This window comes from Furipterus horrens, unplaced genomic scaffold, assembly GCF_987537825.1.
Source record: "Furipterus horrens unplaced genomic scaffold, mFurHor1.1.pri manual_scaffold_10, whole genome shotgun sequence".
Taxonomy (NCBI): Eukaryota; Metazoa; Chordata; class Mammalia; order Chiroptera; family Furipteridae; genus Furipterus; species Furipterus horrens.
In genome coordinates this window covers 63613192-63636737 of record NW_028327180.1, presented here as the reverse complement: position 1 = coordinate 63636737, position 23546 = coordinate 63613192, and the positions used below count along the sequence as shown (strand labels likewise).

The 23546-nt window shown below is 40.1% G+C and overlaps 1 protein-coding gene and 1 pseudogene across 1 annotated transcript in view; one reads left to right on the top strand and one right to left on the bottom strand.

The window, feature by feature from the left end:
• Nucleotides 1-4872: 4872 nt before the first annotated feature.
• Nucleotides 4873-5363, bottom strand: LOC150000489 (large ribosomal subunit protein eL29-like; annotated as a pseudogene).
• Nucleotides 5364-21495: 16132 nt separating this feature from the next.
• Nucleotides 21496-23546, top strand: part of UIMC1 (ubiquitin interaction motif containing 1) — an 87488-nt gene continuing 85437 nt past the window's right edge. The window contains exons 1-2 of the mRNA XM_090287939.1: nt 21496-21527; nt 21612-21760. Coding sequence (XP_090144065.1) covers nt 21524-21527; nt 21612-21760 — 153 coding nt within the window. The 5' untranslated portion in view covers nt 21496-21523. The remainder of the gene's footprint in view (nt 21528-21611; nt 21761-23546) is intronic.

Below are 23546 nucleotides of genomic sequence, written 5' to 3'. Positions count from 1 at the left end.
TAGTGTTGGAGGAAAGAGGTTTTTATTTACATGAGTGAAACCTTGATGGGGGGGGGGCGGGGAACACTCCAGTTTGGAGCCCTGTTCTCCCAAGACACCCAGCACTTCCCTTCTCTACACCAGGCCATAAACCAAAAACAAGTCCATAGTCCTTATCTTAAGCTGGCTGAGCAAACAGTTCTCCAGTCCCTCTGGAACATACACTTGTGGGTTTCAAAGTCGTTATACTATCGCAGCAGCTCTCTCCTTCAGGATCTGTGGTATATTGTCCTCGGCCTCCACATACTAGTCCAGGAAAACATGTGCCTTGTTACACTGGATCATGGTGGAGCCCCAAGGAGGCACACATCCCAAGAGAGTGGCTATTCTGTACGTTCCGAGTCCCAAGAGTCCAGATAGAGTCCAGGTCTGCGAGGTGGCAGGTCAACGTCTTGCAAGGCAGAGTCTTTGGTGGCTTTGGAGTCAGCTCGAGTGCACATGATCAGAGCAGCAGCATTCCTCCTTCCTTACCACATCAGACCACCTGGCGGATCCTGACTACAAACTATATAGCTGCAGCCCTGGCCAGGTAGCTCAGTTGGGTACAACATTGTTCCCATACACCAATGTTGCAGGTTCGATCCCTGGTCAGAGCACACACAAGAATCAACTAATAAACACATAAATAAGTGAAACAACAAACTGATGTTCCTTTCTCTCTCCCTCTCTCTCCCCCTCTCTAAAAAAATCAATAAGAAAAAAACAAAACAAAACTACATAGCTGCTTGCTTACTTCTCCCTTCTCATGGCAGAGCAGCTTCACTTCAAATTGCATAGCTGCTATTTCACTAGAGGCAGCGTGGCTGAATCACCTTCTGGCCTACCGATCCTACCTCATGACTCCTCCTCTTCTCCTACACTCACTCTGTCTGCATGGTCCTCTCCCGGTGGACCAGCTCTCCACCAAGCTCTCCTACAAACTGCCTAGTTGCTACATCATGGCTCTCTCCCTTCATGATTGCCTGCCCTTCTTTTAAATCCTGACCTGGATCTTCCTACGTGACCTTCTACTTAGCTCTTCCCACAATGAGCTACAATGGCCAGTTTCCTGTATCTTCTACCTTCTCTTCTCTGCTATCTTTAGTCAGGGCAAGAGTGACTCGTGACCAGAGGTGGATTAAGGTCGGTTGAGGCCCTGGGCACAGAAGAAAATATTGGGCCTCTTATAAAAAAGAGAGAGACAGGGAAAATAAAAATACATGTTAACCATATTTTTAAATAAATAAAAAATATTATGTACTATTAATGTTTTATTTCCAATAACATTGCACTGCAGGAGAACTTTTGTAAGTACAAAGTAGCAAATACGATTCTATTGCTCCAATGAGCGGTAGCGCAGCTGCGCAGGGCCTGTGCAGCATAGTATGTGTATAGTATGCAGCATAGTAATGAAGTAATGAAAATAAGTGAATGTAAACATACTATCAGGTTTTACAGCCCATTGTAAACTTGTATGTAATTAAAATTGCACATATGAAACCAAACTTGGTGTCATTAGAAAAAAGTGTAAAGTTGGGGTTTTGCGGGGCCCTTCAGAAGTCAGGGCCCAGGTCGTGTGCCCAGCGCACCCACTGTTAAATCCGCCTCAGCTCGTGACACGGGTCTCTGCCTTCCTGCCTGTCATGCAGGTGCTATAGATGCTCCCCTGGCCATGTTAAGAGTCACTGAATGCTTTCAGAGTCCCGAGGTCGTTTTGCCTGGGGTGGTGGTACAGCTATTATTAGCTAACCAACTTGTTGTAGTTATGCAAAGTATCTTAAGCCACATCATCCATGTCTCCTCCTTCCCTCAACCATGGGTTGAGGGAAATATCTCCTATTTCAGGGTCCCCTTACTTTGAACCCCGTTTCAGGATGATGTCTAAGAAACTGAACCACACCAGCCAGGGACTTTTTTTAGTAGATTTTAAAAAATTTACTGTTTACCTTAAGCACTATTTCCAGCAGCTTGAACTGGTTGTTTAAAAAAAACTTTCTGCCCTGGCTGGTGTGGCTCAATGGATTGCATGCTGGCCTGCGAACTGAAAGGCCATTGGTTTGATTCCAGTCAGGGCACATGCCTGGGTTGTGGGCCAGGTCCCTAGTTGGGGGTGTACAAGAGGCATCAAATCAATGTATCTCTCATGCATTGATGTTTTTCTCTCTCTTTCTCCCTCCTTTACCATCACTCTAAAGATAAATGAATAAAATCTTTAAAAACATAAATATAATAATTTTCATGGCTTTCACTGTGGGTCAGTGGAACTCTTCACTGTGGACAAAAAGAGGCCACATACTAAACCTGACAAGCTCAGGGGCCTGTGTAGTGGCCTTAGAGACTCAGAGACCTAAAGTAGCCACATAGGATGGTCTGAAATTAGGAACTTTCTCACTAAAAGCAGGTCATGGCTGGTAGTCATGTCCTAGGCTGGTATTTTTTCCTAACAAAGGTCAATCTTTACCTTAACTGAGCTGGTCTGTTGTCTTTTTGTGTCTGTGATAATATACCTTTGGAATGTCAGATTTCCTTTTTCCGGACCCCTCAAAGCACAGGCACCGCACCAGGGGGAGACCACAAATCCCCCCATTGTTGTTATTATTATAGCGTTAATTGTTGACTATTAACTGTCCTGTATCCACCTGTGTAAAACAAGTACATGTCTATCCAATCCCATAGGTTTCCCCTGCTTTGCTTTCTCCTGCCTTCCTAATCTACCACCAATAGATTTCATGTAACCCCCTTATGCCTCCTCTTTTAACTGTAATGTATAAAATACAGCGCAAAACTGCCATTTTCCAGAGCATTTCCTCAATCCATTGAGATTTTGCTTCCCGGCAATTGTCCTCAGCCTGGTTCAAATAAACTCATAACAATTCTTACAGGTTTGGACATTTTTTACATTGACATCACTCTGTCATGCTCTAAGTTGATCATCTAAATAAAAAAATTTTATGGTATGTTAATTGTAATTCAATGAAGTTGTATTTAAAAAGCAAGAGAAACTGTCTTATTGTTGTGTCAAGATTGAGGGGTTGTAGTCATTGGCTCTGGTCCTGATCACCCCTCCCATTGCTCTTGTACATGGATTTCATTAAATAATAAAAATCACATTTGAAAAAAAAAGATTTCAAGTCAAAATCATCTACAGATTACAAACTTGTTTCTTGGGCACTACATACAACTTGTCTATTAGCTGTTGTACTGTGTAAGGCTCTCTTGGGATTCTATTGTCTTTGGCTTATCCTTACTTTAGATAGAGTTCTTGCCATATTTCTACAAGGTTCTCTTTTTGGAATTCCCCGGAATAATGTAATGATCTGTTATTGTATTGCTCTGCCATGGCCTATACCAAGTTAACCTTTCTCCCTCGGGTGAGCATTTGGACTGTTTCTAGTTTTTAGCTATAATCATCTTTGTTCAAATCTGTTCTCTCTTTTCAATCATCTCCTTCAGATGTATTCCCCAGTGTGATATTACTCAGGTTGAGAGTATAATCATTTTTATGACTTTTGACAGCTATTGTCAAATTCCTCTCTGGAAAGATTATACAATACTTGTTTACAGTGCATTCTCAATGTAGAAATATACTTATTTTCTCACAGTCCTATTAGCATTGAGTTTTGTATGTTTTAGTTGTTATTGCTTATTTAGCAGATATCCGGTGGTAGTTTTATTTTGTATTTCTTTTTTTTTAAAGATTTTATTTATTCATTTCTAGAAAGAGGGGAGGGAGGAAGAGAAACATTGATGTGTGAGCGAAACATTGGTCAGTTGCCTCTTGCACACCCCCAACTGGGGACCTGGCCTGTAACCCAGGCATGTACCCTGACCAGGAATTGAACTGGTGATGTTTTGGTTCACAGGCTTGCGCTCAACACAATGAGCTACACCAGCCAGGGCTATTTTGTATTTCTTTAATTATTAGTGATATCGCATATTTTTTCTAGTGCCTGTGTATTGTGAAAATTTCCTGTGTGCTTGAGAGTCTCAACTTTGTTTATAACCGTGCGACTTTGGGCAAGTCACTAGTCATCTTTCCTCCCTGTGATTTGATTTCTCAAACTGTAAATTAGAAAAGTTGAACTAGATCAGTGTTTACTTTGCTTAGCAGTAGAACTTTTTTTTTTGTTTTCAAAGACAATCTTATATAGATTCCTAATGTTGGAAAGAGGTAAAAGTGCTAATTTAATGATATATAGTTATTTTATAAGTTCGAAATTGTAAGTGATTTATAAAATCAATTAATTAGAATAATAAAGCAGTTTAGATACAGACAAAATTTTGAAATTGGGCATAACAGGTAACAACTAAAGTCTTTTGATCAGAATCATATAATTTATATTCTTTTAACTCTTTATTGTGGTAATTTCAGACTTAGAGAAAAATTGACAGCATAGTATAAAGAACTCCCATATATCTTTCATTCAGATTTCTCAGATGTTAGCAGTTTACTACTTTAGTTTTATCATTCACTCTACATTTGCTTTATAGGTATTATTTTTTTGAATAATTTGAGATCAAGTTGCAGACATGATGTCACTTTGCTACTTCAAATTCTTTAGTACAAATTTCTTAAAAACGAGAACATTTTCATATATAATTACAGTAGTCATCAAAGTAAAAATTACATTGATACAGCAGTATTATCTAACCTATAGACCTTATTCAAATGTCACTAATTGTCCCAATAACTTCCTTTATAACAAAAGAAAATTCTAGATCATCTGTTCCATTCAGTTGTCATCTCTCTTTTTCTTTTTCCTGCCTCAGGTTTATTTGCACAAGCACCACAGAAGGACACCAACCCAGGTGGCGCATAAGTCCTTCTGTCCTCACATTGGCAGACAGAGGCCTCTACTGTGAAGCCTTCGCAGGGGCTTGGGCACCTATGGGAGCCTGAGACTGTGCTGCAGCCCGAGCTGGGGCCACAGCCACATCTGCAGCCTGGGGATTGGTTTGAGCCTTGGGCTTGGTTTGAGCCTTGGCCTTTGGCCTGCAGAGCCAGAGACCCTTGGTGATGCGGACATGAGCACGGTTCCCAAGCTTGGGGTGAGCCATGTAGGCAAGTTGACTGAGCTGGCAGCTGCCACCTTTTGGGAGCTTGGGCTTGACATCCTTGGGCTTAAGGAGGGCCTGAGAACCTCAGCACAAGCGCTCATGGCGGTGGTGGTGTTGGCCTGCATCTTATTCAGGCCCTTCTTGTCGTGCTTCTTGGCAAAGTGCATGTTCCTCATGAACTTGGGGTCTACCCCCTTAAGAGATTTGTATCTTTGTGATCGGGGTTTCTTGATGCCATTTCTGTGCCATTTTTGGGACTGGTTGGTGTGGTTCTGGGACTTGACCATCTCTGCACCCAAGCCCACGGCTCCCAAAGCACCTGGGACCAGAAGCGACAGTTGTCATATCTTTGAAGTTTCCTTAAGTCTGGAAAAATTTGTCAGCTTTTGTCTTTCAAGCCATGATGTATTTAGAGTACAGACCAATTACCTTACAGAATGCTCCTCAATTTGGGCTTGTCTCTGTTTCTCCATGATTAGATTCAAGTTTAGATATTTTGGGCAGTGATTACCACAGGCATCATATCAGGCTGTACATGATGTGGGTGTGTCTCATGGCTAGTGATAATATCGAGCGCCACTTGATTAAGGTGCTGCCCACCAGTTTTCTTTACTATAAAGTTACCATTTTTCTTTTTCTAATCAATAAGCATCTTGTGAGGAAATTCTCTGAGACTGTACAAATTTCCTGTTAGTCATCAACATTGCAGCCACTAGTTTCAGCATTCACTGATGACGCCTGCCTTAATTACTACTCTGGTGGTTGCCAAACAGTGTTTCTCTAATTTAGTCACTGCTTTCACACTTATTGGCATTCTGCCTAATGGGAGACCTATTTCTTCTTCTTTATTTATTTACATCACTATAGACTCAAGAATTATTACTTTATTTAATGAATTATAATCCATGACTATCATTATTTATTTATTTATTTATCTCCCTTCATCACCATTTATTCTCCCTCTTCTGCCTCCCCCACACCCGTTGTCTGGGTCTGTGGGTTTTTTTCTTGATCCTTTCACCTTTTTCACTCACACCCCAAGGCCCCCTCCCCTCTGACAACTGTCAGTCTGTTCTCTATCTCTATGAGTCTGTTTTTATTTTGTTTGTTAGTTCAGTTTATTTATTAGATTTCACATGTAAGTGAAATCATATCGTATTTATCTTTCTCTGACTGGCTTACTTCACTTAGGATAACACTCACCAGGTCCATTCATGCTGATGCAAAAAGTAAGATTTCCTTCTTTTTCATGGCTGGGTAGTATTCCATTGTGTAAATGTACCACAGCTTTTTTATCCACTCATCTACTGATGGACACTTGGGCTGCTTCCAAATCCTGGCTATTGTAAATAATATTGCAATGAACCTAAGGGTGCATATATTCTTTCAAATTAGTGTTTTGGGTTTCTTCAAATGTATTCCCAGAAGTGGAATCGCTGGGTAATAAGGCAGTTCTATTTTTAATTTATTGAGGAAACTCCATTCTGTTTTCCACAGTGGCTGCACCAATTTGCATTCCCAGCAGTGCATGAGGGTTCCCCTTTCTCCACATCCTCACCAGCACTTGCTGTTTGTTGATTTATTGATGATAGTCATTCTGACAGGTATGAGGTGATATTTCATTGTGGTTTTAACTTGCATTTCTCTAATGATTAGTGATGTTGAGCATCTTTTCATTTGTCTATTGGCCATCTATATGTCCTCTTTGGAGAAGTGTCTAGGTCTTCTGCCCATTTTTTGATTGAATTGTTTAGGTTTTTTTTTTGCTGTTAAATTGTATGACTTCTTTATAAAGTTTGGATGTTAACCCCTTAGCAGATCTATTATTGGTGAATATATTCTCTCATTCAGTGGGTGGTCTTTTCATTTATTGATGGTTTCCTTTGCTGTGTGTCAGTATTTATTTTGATGTTCGTATTGTCCCATATTTGACACTAGAAACCCCTTCAAGTTGGTTCCCATGTATGTTTGACATGTCCTCATCCTTTGAGCACTGCTTTTCTTTCTTGCCCAGTCAGAATATCCAGGCTTATCTTGTACTTTCCCTGGAGTCAGCTATTTTTCTGAGGAGCCCTAGCTCCATGTAGTCAAGAATGATTTTTAAATACCAAGATCTGGGGTGGGGGTAGGGGTAGGTGTTCTTATTGCTATTGTGGTGTCGCTGCTTCTAGGCTCTTTCAGTACATAGACCTAGGGTACTTACACACATACACATATATACACGTATGTTGAAACGTGTGTATGCATGCATGTGTAGCATTTGCTTTTTTCCCTTTAGTGTGCATTTTGTTTCTTCCCCCTCTTCAGTGTGGTTATGTTATTCACTTGCAATATAGTTTGGTTATTTGTTTCTATTTGCATTTCATTTAGAGTTTTCCCCTCATCATTGTGGATTTTATTTTTTTATAAGTGAATCATTAATATGGTTCCAAAACTGGAATTCTAGGAAAAGGTTTAAACATTTCTATTTCATTCTAATGGCTACTCTCCCCATCATTCCTTCCGCCTGAGGTTACCCATGCCTAGTAAATAACCAGTTCATAGTGTCTTAAGTTGTCCCTTGTGTGTGCACACGTGCACGTGCATATACTTTTGTTTGTTTTGCTGTTGCATATTACTTTTGAATAATACTTAATTTTTGGATGTCCCATTCTATGAATGGACATTTAGGTTATTTTCAGTATTTTTAAGTCACCAATGAATAAGCTTATGTTTTTTTTTAAGTATATTTTAAGCTTATGTATTTTTGTATTATCGAAGGCATAAATCTTTTTTATTTTGATTCATAATAACTAAAAATATCTAGATTTACATAGATGAGTATTAATTACAACAGTTTTAAAGTAGCTTGCTTACGATCTCAAGCTGTTCTTCAATTGAACTGATTTGAAAGCTTTAAAAGAAAGGGAAGTTTTTGTTTCAAAATGGAATTAAGAACACTATCTAAAGGTGTGTATTCCTAAAAAAAAAAAAAAAAGAAACACCCAAAACCTACAATAAATATTAATACTTCCCCCAAAGATTACACCATGACTGTATACATATACCTGATACTTGGATGCTGTGCACATATACTGTAGTACTGTTCTCTCTTTATAGTTTTATATGTAAGTATATATAACTTTACTTAAAAAAAAATCATCCCCTGAGGACATGTTTATTGATTTTTAAAGAGAGAGAGAAGAGAGAGAGGGAGAGAGAGAGACATTGATGTGAGAGAGAAACATCAATCAGTTGCCTCCAGTACACGTCCCGACGGGGGATGGAACCCACATCCTAGATATGTGTGTTAGCTAAGTGAGCTTGCTTATACTTCAATCCTGAATTGGACTTGCTCTATTATAGGCAAGTAAACAGTTTTGGCATTTCTTGGTAGAGCTGGGAGAGGTGAGAAGTGGTGTGATGTGTCAAAATACTTACAGTCAAGAAGAACAGAGAATGTGTGCTCCATGCAGGCAGGCAGATCAGGGAGAGAGGAAAGAGCTGGGTGAAATGTGCATTTCCTTCTCTAAAACCTATGAGACACAGAGGTTAGCTCTACTTGGGAGGAGTAATGAAGAGGTTGAGAGAGGCCAAGATTATTACACTAACTGTAGTGCTCCTTCACGGAACTGGGAAAGTTGTAAAGAAGTGATCTTCCCAATATGGGACAGGAGGAGTTGTGAATAAGTCATCTTCCCAATATTAATAAACGACCCACTTCAAAAATAACAGGAAGTTTTACTTAGATATGGCAAGAGAAGTTTTAGAAAGAAAGAGATCAATACTGAAACATTATGTAACTTGGAATGCAGCAACGACTAACAGGTGATTATATTGCTTTAAAAATATTTTTATTCTAATTACACAGTAGTTCGAAAAATCAAATCAAATCATTATGGCTATATTAAGGTTCCCTTTGATTCCAATTTTGGATCTCTAGCCACCTTTTCAGAAATATTCTCTATTTTGTTTATTAAGTATCCCTATATTCTTCCAGACCTTAAAAATACTTTTACATATATCTGTTACCTTAGAAAACATGGTATTTGTGTAGGAGTCTGTGTTCAAATGAATGGAATAAGGCTGGGCATATCATTCATTCGTCTCTACTATGTGCTAGCTACTGTTTTAAGTACTGGGGTTACAGCAATGTGCAAAATAAAGTCTCTGTTCACGTGGAACTTGCATAATCCTGCAACTTGTTTTTTAATGTTAAGTTTTTAAGATCTATGATAACACATTTTTAGATCTAGTTCATTTCTTTTAATTGTTCCATTACTCTAGTATATGAATATACCATACTATGTAATATATCATTTCCTTACTGATGGACATTTATATTTATAACGATTAGGAGGATGTTATCTACTGCAAATAACAGAAACATGTCTCATATATCGGCAGCCGTCCGTCTCGAGAGACGATGGTGTAGCTTCTTAAAAGTCTATCTGCACCGCCGAGAATGGCTGTGCAGTCCGACTCGGGAGTGACACGGTATCTGTCTCCTCCCGTGTTGAATCGACATCTTGCGATGACGCTGGAGTGTCCTCTCCAGTGAAGCTGAAGCTACAGAGCCTGGGCAGGGTGATATGGAGGGTCTGCTGTTGCCCATGCAGCAGACCCCCCCTCTCTTCGCAGCTGAAGGGTCCAAGGGAAAGACGGAGTCAATACAGCTTGGATTCAGGTGCGCCGCAGGAGTTGCCGGTGTTGACTACAACGTCAAACCGCCTTAGGGACTCCGGCTCCGGATTTTCTGTCGGGGTTTACTCCCTTAGCCTTTCCCCTGAAGAGGTATGCCGCAAGGCAGCGGAGGTTTTTTGGAGTCAGAGTTTTCCTTCTCTGATGTGCCCTGACTGGAAGATCGAACCAGCGACACTTAGCTCGCAGGCCGACGCTCAATTCACTGAGCCAAACCAGCCAGGGTAAACATGTCTCATAGTGATGTATATATTAAGGATATCTATTATCTCACATCACAGAAAGACCAGAAGTGGAATGATCTCCAGATATATATACTTGTATATATGATCAGGGGTGTCAACCTGCTATTTTGTTTAAAAAAAATTTTTTTTTCTAAGCTGTGTATTAGTTCTGTTTTGTTATGTAACAAATTACCCCCAAAATTAGTGGCTGAAAACATAAACATAGTTTTTGTGGGTCAGGAATCTAGGCATGGCTTAGCCCAAAGGTGCTTTTGACTCAAGGATTTTTTATGAGGTTATGGTTAAGCTGTCAGACTGGGTGGGCAGAGTAGGGGGGGATCCTTTCCAACATGTGGGTCTCTCTACACAATTTCCTCATGATGTGGCATTTGGAGTCCCCCAAATTGAGCAGACCCAGAGGCTGAGAGTGCCCAGAAAAGAAGCCACAGTCTTTTTATAACCTAGGTTTGGAAATGACATTCCATCACTCTGCCTTATTATATTTTAAAAGCAAGTCATTAAGTGTATCCTGCCCTCAAGGGAAGGAAAGGGATTACACAAGAGTGTGATTGCCAGGAGGCTGAATGATTGTGTTACCTATGGTCCCAAGTCTGTGTGCTGGATACTTCAAAAGGTCAATATTAAAACACAGAGTTTGGAGAAGGTGCCAGCTTGAGAAGTTGGGGGGGCACTTACAGATCCTCAAATCCATCCCCAGAGAGTTCAGAATTCAGTATTCTTTTATGTTGAAGGCAGGAGAAAAGGATGGGAAAGAGATGACTGATGGGAAAGAGGTGACCTAGACATCTGGCACCCTCAGGAATCCAAGGAGGAGCGAAAACTCTCAAAACCTCCTTGTTCCTGGTCTGGGTCTTTTGCCTCTGTTGACTGAGTCACCTCTTCAGCAGAGGTACCTTTTGGCAAGGGGCTATTCTTCCAGAAACTCAATTCTCCAGCAAAATTCTTGTAATGATTAACATATATATACAGCAGGAGCTGTTGGCCTGAAGACCTGAAGGCCATGGGAAAAATGCAGGCTAGAGTTAAGACAGAGTCACAGAAACTGAGCTGCTCACACCATTACAGTTGGGGACCACTTTAGACACTGCACACCCTACACTGGCTCTCCTCAGGATTGCAGGATGGCTGCCAACAACTGCATCACTGTTCTTCTCAGAGGTAACAGGCTCCTAAGAGACCTTTCTGGCCCTCATTGAAACCTTTCCTTATTTCCCTCCTTCACAATTCAATTCAATCCAAATGTACTGAGTATTTGCTTTGGCTAGGCTCTTTGCTACTTGCTAGGGTTACATGGAAGCTAACAAGTCCTATAGAAGAGATAGATACATACAGCAAATAATGGCACTAATCATGGGTGATTGAATGTCCCAGAAGCTGAGGAAGCAAGCAGGAGAAATGAACTGGAGTTAGAGGAGGCAAATGAAGTGGTATGGATGGATTTTGGAGGATCATTTGGAGGAAGTTGACTTGGGGAGAAAGGATATGGGCATTTTAGAATTAAGTGTTACAAAAAAATACTGAGAATAATGTATAGTTAGTACCAATATCCAACTGTTAACATTTTGTTATATTTATTTTTAGGTTTCTTCTTTTTTAAAAAGAAATCATGACCGATCTACCTGAAATCCTGTTTATCTCCTCTCCCCATCCATCCTGGCTTCCACCCTTCCCTTCTCCTGACTTCATATGATCACGATGTGTGTTCATCTATCCATCTAGTTCATTTTTTAACAATTTTATTTATTTATTTTTAGAGAGAGAGAGAGAAACATCGATTGGTTGCCTCTTGCATGCCCCAACCCACGACCTGGCCTGTAACCCAGGCATGTACCCTGACTGGATATCCAACCAATGACCCTTGGGTTTGCGGTTGATGCCCAATCCACTGAGCCACACCAGTCGGGGTTAGTTCATTTTCTATAGACACATATATTTCCATAATCAGGATATACTGTCATTCTGTATATTTTAAAATTTATGTATATATCATTTTACAGTGTACGTTATTTGTTGGCATGCTGCTATTTCAATAACTCATGAGCTATCAAATGTTGCTACTTATATGACTGATTTATTCATTTTATTTGTTGTAATATTTTATTTTTATTTTCTGTTAGAATATTTTAATAAACTAGTAAAATGTTTTCAAAGAGCTTCTAATTACATGGGAAAATGCTATGGTATACAATTAAGTAAAATTGCTCAAATATATCACTTAATATAGGATGATGTTAATTATGTAGAAAGCATATATACACATAGCTATAAACATTTCTGGTTAAAAACAGATCTATATTAATAACAGTTTTCCCTGGGTTATGGAATTATGGGTGATTTAAGTTTTCTTTACACTTTTTCAAGGTTTTCTTTGTTGATGTTGTTTTATTTTTATTTTACCTGAGATTGCAATATCCTTTTAAGCAGGAAATTAAAAACTAAATGAAGGGAAGAATTTGAGTGATAATCTATCCTGACAAGTGATTCCAATATATGCACCAAAAACCCTTGAAAGATCAAAGAGAAGACTGGGAACTCATGAACTTGAACTACTGTTTTTCAAATGTTCACAGATGCACTGAATTTCAACCTCACTGAATCTGTAGAACCTCTTTTTTCCACATCAATAGACACTAAAAGGAAAATAAAACCACTAGCATGGAGATCTTCAAAAACTTATTCCCCTATACTTAGTGCCAATAGGCCACTTTATTGGAATTCCTTCTGCTATGGTACCAGTACAGTAGTCCCTCTCTATATCGTGGTTCACTTATCGCGGCCTCACTGTATTGCGCGTTTTTAAAAAATATTGTATTTAATTATCACGGATTTTTCGCTATATTGCGGGATTTTGCAGTACTGTATACGTACGTTGTTAAAGTTACGTAGGTTTAAGAGTGTAGAATATGTTTAAGAACATAAGTAGTGTTTATAAAAGTGGGCAAAAGGTTAATAAGGGAGTGGGAAAGGTTAATAAGGGACTGGGAACAATTTATAAGGGTGTGGGAAAGATTTATAAAGCCTTAAAATATATATAAATACTAAAATAAATGTAAGGTTTCTACTTGGCAGATTTTCACCTTTCGCGGGGCGGGGGTGTCTAAAACTTAATACCCACGATAAGTGAGGGAATACTGTATATAGGAAGGCCTAAGCACAGTACTTGACATTCAGTTAATAAGTTCTATGACATGTTCCTATTTCTCTGCTATGGCTTTTCATTATATTCTAAACCGCCCTTTTTCTAAGCTACTATAAAACCTGTGTTTTGTGTGTTCTTACACTGTTCAGATCCCAGAATATAATTTAAGTTATAAAGGTAAATTAACAATCAAATACCAAAGTCAAACATGCTCCGTACCCAGAATGGCTTTGTAAAAGCTATTTTAATTAAACAGTGAGGCTCTCTCCAAATGTAAAATTGAGATTACTAGAAGTTTGAGCCCTGGTTAAGTATGGCATTACCAATTTGTGATTGACTTTGGGAAAATAAATTAATGTGTGCTGAGGTTTCTACAACTGCTTCGTCATAATCCTCCCCCAAATTAAAGTCAACAAATAATTATTGTTACAAAGTAAACTACAAAAAGTTGAGTTACTTATAATAAACTATTAGTTGTTGAAGGCAATTGAGTTTATCTCAGAGAATTAGTCTCTGCTTTTTGTCTGCCAAGTTGATTTTCAGTATCCATTGCCTTTCTTGCGAGTGATTTCATTTCCTTTTCCACAGTGGTTATGGTTTCCTTCATCAAAGTCATATTTGACATTTGCTCCATACATTCATCATCAAGGTTATGAACTGTACACTCCAGCTCCTCTACCCTTTGTTCCAAGTGAGCCTTTTTATTAAATGCTATCTCTTGGGCAATCTTAAGTCTTTCCCTCAGACTATCTCCTTCTGTGGTCATCCTTCGTAAAAATCAGTGAAGGCTAGATCTCTTTCAGTCTCCGCCCGCCGGAGGATGGCATCTGCTGTTGTAGATTTAGGAGACTTACAGCTTTTCATCATTTCTCGTCGAAGTCGAGCAATTTCTTCCTGCGCCTATTCATAAAGAAAGGTCTTGTCTCTCTCAGATGTAAGAACCTTGACATTACTCTGAATTTCTGCCAAATGACGCTCATATTTTTCCAGCATGCACCTAAGTTCTTCATGATCTCTCGTTGTCTTCAAAAGCTCTACATCACAGTTTGTACCCCAGGAAGATGGAGATGGGCGTCTTTGACTTTTAGATCTACTTCTGATGATCCTTCTCAAATTTTGAGCTTCACTCTGGTAGTAATCCCTGTCTGCTTCTAAAGCCTTCACAAAGGAATAGAGCAGATATAAATCTTTTCATTGTATCTTCCAATATTATTATATTATTGTGCTGGCAAATGAATTCAATCTGGAGTTCCGGGTCCCTCCCCGGACTTCTTGGCCACCGACCACCTTGGAGATCATCCCGACGATTCTGTTGTAATATTTTATGTTAGGAACATATCACATCATCTGTATCACACTGGACATTTCTGTTTCTATTTTTTGCAAGGGTGCAGGCTTGAATATGAACATGTCTTTTCGTGCACACCTGTGTTTTTCTAGACATGAAGTTGCTGGGTCATAAAACGCACATTTTAATTTTTACCAAAAAATAGCTACTTAAAGAGTATCGTAAAAAAATAAATGTCACCAAAAGTGGCTGTTCTGGTTTTATTTTATTTTCATTAAATTTTTTAAACATATTGTTCTATTTATTCATGCATTCATTGGTTGACTCTTGTAAGTGCCCTGAGGATCCAACCCGAATCTGCAAACTTGGTGTACTGGGAACAATGCTCTCAAGCTATCCGGCCAGGGCTTGTTCTGATTTTACCTTCACCTGACATCTCGAAGTTTCCCAGATTTCCCCTGCTACCCTTAAATGATCAGACTTTCAATATTTATCATCCCGAGTTTTCAAGTGGTCATATGAACAGATAATTTCAGTGTAACTATATACATGCAAAGAAAGGGCCAGAGGAAGCTTGATATGGCAGAGAAAACTTTGAAGGGTTACCTGTAGTGTTTGGGGGGCTCTGTGCTACTCCTTGGCTTCCCTCAATGCTAGCAGAACAAATACGGCGCGAACACCAGCAGGGGCTGGGACTGCTGGAGACCGAAAAGGTGCGGCGTGCTGGCGCCCCCTGCCTCGCGAAGTTGGTACGTCCTGGCGTTGGCTCCCCCCGCGGTGCCCGTTGGTTTCGTCCCCGAACCCTTGCGCCTGCGCGGGCCAGGAAAGCGCGACTCCTCGCGGCGGTGCTCGGCCTCGCGCGCTCGTGTCCTCCTCCCTCCCGCCCCCAGGCTCCTGACGTGGTGCGGCCGCCCGTGACCTCCCGCACGTCGGAGGAGGGGCTCGGCCGAACTGCGAGGGCAGGTCGGTGAGTACCTTCCTCTGCGCAACACTCGTCCGCTTCTTCCCGCCTCCTTCTCTCCCTCACGGGGCTGCGGCCCGCTCCTCATTAGTAGGGGCGCCTCTGGCAGGCGGGTTGGGCCCTCTCGACGCTGAGGCGGGCCTCTCGAACAGCGGGGTGGGACCTTCGGGAGCGGGGTGGGACCTTCGGGAGCCGGTGGGCTTCCACCTTTGGGTGTCGGCCCGCTCCCTTTATCCCTGGGGTGCGGCCCTCCTCCTCCCGGGCGTCCACTTGGGCCCTCCTCGCCGTCCACGGAAGGGCTTGTTTCCCGCCCGCCCGTCGAAGGCGTCTTCTTCACACAGAACCCCGGGCGGGGCCCGTTCCGCTGCCTCCCCGTAGTCAGCGACCCTGGGCCGATCCGCCGCTGCCGCCTCACTCCCTTCCCTCGTTCGGGCCACGTCTGGTCGGGGAGCGGCCCTTGCATTCACGCATTATTTCGCCAGAAAAAAAGATTTTCTTTGGAAATCCTTAACCGTCAGGGACCACTCCCCCCCCCCCCCCCCCCCGCAGAGCCGGTGCGTTTCTCCTGTGCTGTGCACGCGTTTATCGAGTTCTCACAAGGAGGCGCGGGACCCTTCTTGCTTTGCGGATGAGCGGCTCTGCCTTGTGGTCTCTGTGTAGTGCTGCGGTGGGAGTAACACCCGGGAAAAGGGGGAGCTTTTTTTCTGTTTTTTTTCCTGTCAGGGAGGAGGCAGTACTTTGTAGATGAAACAAAGAATGTCTTTGGAATCAGACACATCGCGCTTCAGTTTTCAAGACAGTTGATTACCAACTTAACCACTTAACAACTGTTTGATTTTGAATGAGTTCCCCAACGTAAAAAATAGTGATAAAATGGTTTATAAAAAGTGTAAGATCATGATATCGATTACCGAGTTGTTGGGAGGAATGACCCCGAATGCCTGTGAGGTATCTAGAGTAGTCCCCCAGGGACCCCATTGGAAACTAAAAATTAATGGTTACTCCAATGTCTGTGGATTCTCTTGTTCCACATTTGCCCTAAACTGAGGCTGAGGGTGAGCAGGGGTGTAGGCGTGTATTTACCTTCTCTTTAAATTTGAGCAATAGTCCAGCTAATGGGGTCAGTTGGTAAAGAGCTTGGAACCAAATTTCTAGAATAGCGACTTATTTAGGAGTAAGAGACAAGATTCGTAAAGTGTTGTTGTTAAGGTTCCTATATCCCTGAGCCTTCGAGGCAGTTTGGATAGGTTTGGTAGGTAGAGTGTTAAGATTTTAAATGATCTTGTCAGTGATTGTTCTTCAGATAGATCAAGATGATGACTGTGCTGAAAGAAAAAGACAAATAATATTCCATATTGGAGATTTTCAGTGATACCAAAATGCTATCTGTTAAGTAAATAACAAATCTCCTTATTGGGTCACCTTTCCTGCTCCTGCATTGTTCAGAGACATTTTATTCGTAACTCAGGATTATGAAGGGGCTCTTGGTCTGGGGACTTGACTCCTCCTTTGCAGACACTACATGGTAATTCATTCTCTAGTTTCAGTGCAAGTAATTGAAAATAAGCCATTATTTTAGTGAGTGCTTCATTTTGAAGGGTAAAAACTGAAATGAAAGCAGTTGAATTATATGTGGGCTTGTTTAAATTGGCTGAGCAGTGACTTTTTTTACTCTTAGAATTACTTTGAAAACAGTGGCTACATCTCATGAAGCACTAGGATTTTGTCATCTGCGGGGTGCCCCTACATCATGCTTCTTTTTGATCCCTTATCTGCTATGATTCTTGGAAAATGGACTTTGAGCCTGCAGGGATTTTATTTATTTACACTCCTTTAAGAAATTACCTACATAAATTTGGTGGTGTAGTATCTTGCTATCAGATTTGAGCATATTGGTTTAAGTAACTCATGGATACAGAAAACATATAATTAGATGGAAACTAATTATATGTGGAATCTTAAGAACAGACAAACAAAAAACCCACCCTGACTGGTGTGGCTAGGTTGGTTGGGCGTCATCCCACAAAGCAAAAGGTCACAGGTTTGATCCCTGGTCAGGGCACATGCCTGGGTTGTGGGTTTGGTCTCCAGATTGGGGTGCATGCAAGAGACAATCAGTTGATGTTTCTCTCCTTCTCTTTTCCCTCCCTTCCCCTCTCTCTAAAAACAAACAAACAAAAACAGCCTCGTAGGAACAGAGACCAAAGGGATGGTGACCAGAGGGAGGGGGTGAGGTCACAGGAAAAGGGGAAGGGGAGTGTAGTCAACAAAGTTGTGATAACTTTGCATGGTGACAGATGATTGCTAGAATTAGAGGGGTGATCACATTGTAAGGTATAAAAATGTCAAATTATTGTATTGTACACCTGAAACTAATATAACGCATATAATGTATACCGACTATACTTACATAAAAAGTAAAAAGAAAACAATAGAAAATAAATTTACTTGTGTTTATGCATCTGTTCTTATGATGGGAAATGATTTTGTGAAGGACTTCAGAATGGAAGCATCTGGGTGTATTACTGTCCTTCCTTAATGGCAGGATTGTGCCAATTCCCTTTAATAAGTTGTAACAATTGTCTTTATTTGAGAAGTTTGTAACAGTTAAGGTCAGTCTGTTTAAGTCAGTGACTAAGCTCTGGTTATAAAATAAAATCATCTGGGGAAGATTTTTTTTTTAATTTAGGTAAAATTCACAAAACATAAAACACAACATTTTTGTCCTTTAAAAGTGTACAATTTAGTGGCTTTTGGTGCATTCAAAATGTTGTGCAGCTATTACCACTTTCTAATTCCAGAACATTTTCATCACCCCAATTAATCACTCACTCCACATTTCCCTCTCTTTCATCCCCTAATAATAGTAATCTGCTTTTTGTCTATAGATTTGATTTGCCCATTTTGGATGTTTCATATAAATACAATCGTACAAATTTGGGCTTTTGTAATTCATTCACTTGCCATATATTTCAGAGTTCACTCATGTAGCATGTATCACTACTTCATTTCTTTCTTTTTTTTACTCATATAGCAGCAGCACCATTTAATATTCTCATCAGCAGTGTGCTAGGGTTCAAGTTTCTTCATATCCTCATTAGCAATTGTTATTTTCCTTTTTTTTTTTTTTTTTTTTTTTTGGTAGCCATTATAGTGGCCTTTGCATTTTCCTGATGACTTACTGGCCATTTGTGTATCTTTGGAGAAATGTCTTATTCAGATTCTTTGCGCATTTTTTTAAAAGATTTTATTTATTTTTAGAAAGCGGAAGGGAGAGAATGAGAGGGAAAGAAACATCAATGTGTGTTTGCCTCACACACCCACAACTAGGGACCTGGCCCGCAACCCAGGCATGTGCCCTGACTGGAAATCAAACCAGAGACCCTTTGGTGCACAGGCTGGTCCTTAATCCACTGAGCCACACCAGCCAGGGCTCTTTGCCCATTTTTAAAAAAGATTTTATCTTTTTGTGTTAGAGGGGAAAGGAGAGAGAAGGAGAGGGAGAGAAACATTGATGTGAGAGATCTATCAGTTACCTTCCCTACATAGCCAGACCAGGAATCAAACCAGTAACCCTTTGCTTTGTGGGATGACATCCAACCACCTGGGCCACCCCACACCGGTCAAGACTCTTGGCCCATTTTTATGTTGGTGTATTTGTACCATGAGTTACAAAAATTCTTTATTTCAGCTACAGTCACTTTATTACATAGATTTACAAATACTTTTCTATTTTTTTCTTTTAATTCCTTTATATTATGGTTTTAAAAAATAACTTATTTATTTTTAGAGAGAGGGGAAGGGGGGGAGAAAGAGAGGGAGAGAAACATCAATGTGTGGTTGCCTCTTACATGCCCCCAGCTGGGGATCTTGCCCGCAACCCAGGCATGTGCCCTGACGGGAAAGGAACTGGTGACCCTTTGGTTCTCAGGCCAGTGCTCAAGATATTATGGTTTGATGTGCGCAAAGATTTTTGATTTAAATGAAGTCCAGTTTATCTATTCTTCCTTTTGTTGCGTGTGTGTGTGTGTGTGTGTTTTAAGATTTTAGTTTTTTATATTATTGGAGAGAGGGGAAAGGGGGGAGAAAGAGAGGGAGGGAAACATCAATGTGTGAGAGAAACAGCAGTGATTTGCTGCACACCTCCAACTGGGGACCTGGCCTGCAACCCAGGAATGTGCCCTGACTGGGAATCGAACCGGTAACCTTTCAGTTTGCAGGCTGGCACTCAATCCACTGAGCGACACCAGCCAGGGCTGTTTTGTTTTTTGTTTTTTTTAAATTCTCACCTGAGAATGTGTGTTCTACTGATTTTAGAGAGAGAGGAAGGGAGACAGAGAGAGAGGGAGAGAGAGGGAACCATGGATTGGTTGCCTCCCATAGGCTCTGTGATTGAGGATTGAACCTGCCACCTAGGTACGTGTCCTGATCAAGGACTGGACCTGCAACCTTTTGGTGTACGTGATGATGCTCCAATCAACTTAGCCAGGACTGGTTATGCTTTTGATGTCATATATTTAACAAACCATTGCCTATTCAAGATTCCAAAGTTTTATGCCTATGTTTCACTTAAGAACCTAAATCCATTTCTTGGAACTTTTTGTATATGTTAGATAGAGGTCCAATTTCATTCTTTTGCATGTGGATATATACATTTGTTGAAAAGACTATACTTTCCCCATTGAATTATTTTGGCACCCTTGTTGAAATTGAGATGTCTGAGTCCTTCAAATTTTTTCCCTTTTTTCTAGATTGGTTTGGCTCTTCTGGGACCCTTCTGTTTCCATGTGAATATTAGAATCAACTTTTCTATTTCCACAAAAAAGCTAACAGATTTTATTAGAGATTATGTTGCATATGTAGAGCAATTTGGGTGGGGAATATTGTTTTCTTAACGCTATCAATTCTTCCAATTCATGAACAGTGGATGTCTTTTAAAAATTTATTTATTTATTTTTAGACAGAAGAGAAGGGAGGGAGGGAGGGAGGGAGGGAGGGAGGGAGGGAGGGAGGGAGGGAGGGAGGGAGGGAGGGAGGGAGGGAGGGAGGGAGAGAGGGAGAGAGAGAGAGAGAGAGAGAGAGAGAGAGAGAGAGAGAGAGAGAGAGAGAGAGAGAGAGAGAGAGAGAGACCAATGTATGGTTGCCTATCGTGTGCCCCCAACTGGGGACCTGGCCTGCAACCCAGACATGTGCGCTGACTGGGAATTGAGCTGGTGACAACTTTGGTTCGTAGGCCGTGAATGTGTTTGTATTTAGTTAGATCTTCCTTAACATTTTTTTAAATTAAAAAAATTATTTTTAATCCTCACCCAGGGGTATGTTTATTGATTTTAGAGAGAGAGGACAGGGGAGGGAGAGAGAGAGAGAAAGAAACATTGATGTGAGAGAGAAACATTGATTGGTTGCCTCCTGTATGCAGACTGACCGGGCATTGAACCCGCAACCTAGGTATGTGCCCTGACCGAAGATCAAACCTGCAGCCTTTTGGTGTATAGGATGATGTTCCAACCAACCGATCTACTCAGCCATGGCATTCTTTAATTTCTTTCAGCAGTATTTTTAAGTTTTTAGTTGCAAATCTACTTTTGTTAAATTTATTCCTATGCTATTAGAAATCGAATTTTTAGATTTCAGTTTTGGATTGTTTATTGCTAGTGTATAGCAGTACAAGTGATTTTTGTGTACTGATTCTGTATTGTGTAATCTTGCTGAATTTATTCATTGGTTATAATTTTTGTGTGTATTCTTTTTTAAATTACAAAATTATGTCATCTGCAAATGAGGATAGTTTTGCTTCTTCCTTTCCAATTCGAATGTCGTTCTTCTTGAATAATTGATCTGCCTAGAATCTTCAGTATAATGTTCAATAGAACATTCTTGTCTTGTTCCTGTCTTAAGGAGAAAGCATTTAGTCTTATCTTATGGTAATAGCTGTGGGATTTTTGGAGATGTCATTTTATCAGGTTGAGGCATTGGTATTGGAAAAAAAATCTTTTAGGTAAATTAAATATACAGTCAAGAAAACCAATTATTTAAGTCGGTGTTTAAGGAACTAAGATTATTGTTTTTGTTCCTATAGAAATTTCACTAAAGCGTATTGGAAAAGATCAGAAACTCAGTTTTACTTCTATTAGATGGGTATCTTTTTCTTTTATATGACTAAATTACAAATAACATCTAGAAAACTTCTACTTTGAGTGATTATTTGTCCTTGTATTTCAGACAGAAGGATGCCACGGAGAAAGAAAAAAGTTAAAGAAGCTTCTGAAGCTCAGAACCTGGAGAAGAAAAATGTAGAAACTTCTGTCAATGTGAAGAGGAAGCGTAAACTTGAGGAGGCACTTATTGTCATATCTGATAGTGATGGAGAGGTCAGTATTTTGAAGAGTGGAGCTCTATGTCTCAAACTAGGCCTTGTTATTTAAGACTGGTTTGTGTTGAGACTAAACCTTAATGCCAACTTGCCAGACAATGCAATTTTTACTTCGCTTCATTTTGATTTGTAAATGGAATTAAGAATTATTTAAAAGAAAGTAATCATACTGTTTGACTGAGGATGGATCATGGCTCCTCAGTTTTGTAATATATTTAACACAAGATGATATTTTAAAACTACTTGAATAATCTACATCAATTAATTTTCATGTGTCTGGAAAGTGGGAAAAAGGAGTTGTAAATGCTCTTTAACTTCCTAGATATACTCTGTCCAATGTGGTAGCAATTAACCACCTATAGCTATTTAAATTAAAGTTAAATAAAAGTAAAAATCAGTTCCTTTGTTGTGCTAGTTACATTTTAAGTGATCAAAATCACATGAGTCTAGTATCTGCTGTATTAGACAACCGAACATTTTCCTCATTGTAGAAACCTTTTTTAATGCTCATCCCCCAATACTCTTCCCTTTGGCAACCATCAGAATGTTTTTTATATCTCTGGGTCTGTTTCTGCTTTGTTTATTCTTTTTTTATTGATTATATGTCATAGTGGTCCCAGTTTTTTTCCCTTTGCACTCCTCTACTGGGTATCCTTATTTCCTCCAGCAATCCCCGCCTGCCCCCCTTAGTTTATGTCCATGGGTCAGCATGTATTATTATTTGGCTTCTCCATTTGTACTATTCTTAACATCCCCCTATTTTGTTCCTCCCAATTATGCTTCTTGATCCCTGCACCAGTTCCCCATTTCTCCCTTTTCCCCCCTCCCAGCTGATACCCCTCCAGATGCTTTCCATACCTATGATTCTGTTCCTGTTCTGGTTGTTTGCTTAGTTTGTTTTTTTTTTATTCAGTTGTTGATAGTTGTGTATTTGTTGCCATTTTAATGTTCATAGTATTGATCTTTTTCTTAAATAAGTCCATTTAACATTTCATGTAATAATGGCTTGGTGATGATGAACTCCTTTAGCTTTACCTTGTCTGGGAAGCACTTTATCTGCCCTTCCATTCTAAATGATAGCTTTGCTGGGTAGAGTAGTCTTGGTTGTAGGTCCTTGCTTTTCATCACCTTGAATAGTTCTTGCCAGTCCCTTCTTGCCTGCAAAGTTTCTTTTGAGAAATTAGGTGATAGTCTTATAGGAACCCCTTTGTAGGTAACTCTGATTTTCTCTTGCTGCTTTTAAGATTCTCTCTTTATCTTTAACCTTTGGCATTTTAATTATGATGTGTCTTGGTGTGGTCCTCTTTGGGTCTAGCTCTTTTGGAACTCTCTGTGTTTTCTGGGCTTGTATGTCTTTTTCCTTTTCCAAATTTGGGAAGTTTTCCTTCATTATATTTTCACATAAATTTTCAATTTCTTGCTCTTCCTTTTCTCCTTCTGGCGCCCCTATGATTTGGATGTTGGTATGTTTAAAGTTGTCTCAGTGGTTCCTAAGCATCTCCTCATTTTTTTCAGTTCTTGTTTTCTCGTTCTGTACTAGTTGACTGGTTTTTTTCTTCCTTATGTTCCAAATCATTGATTTGAACCCTGGTTTCCTTCCCTTCACCACTGGTTTTGTGTAGATTTTCCTTCATTTCACTTAGCTTAGCCTTCACTTCTTCCCTTATGCGTTTGTCATACTCAAGCATATCTGTCAAGTCTGTGAGAATCTTTATCACTAGTGTTTTGAACTCTGTGTCTATTAGGTTGGCTATTTCCTTGTTGCTTAGTTCTCCCACTGGAAC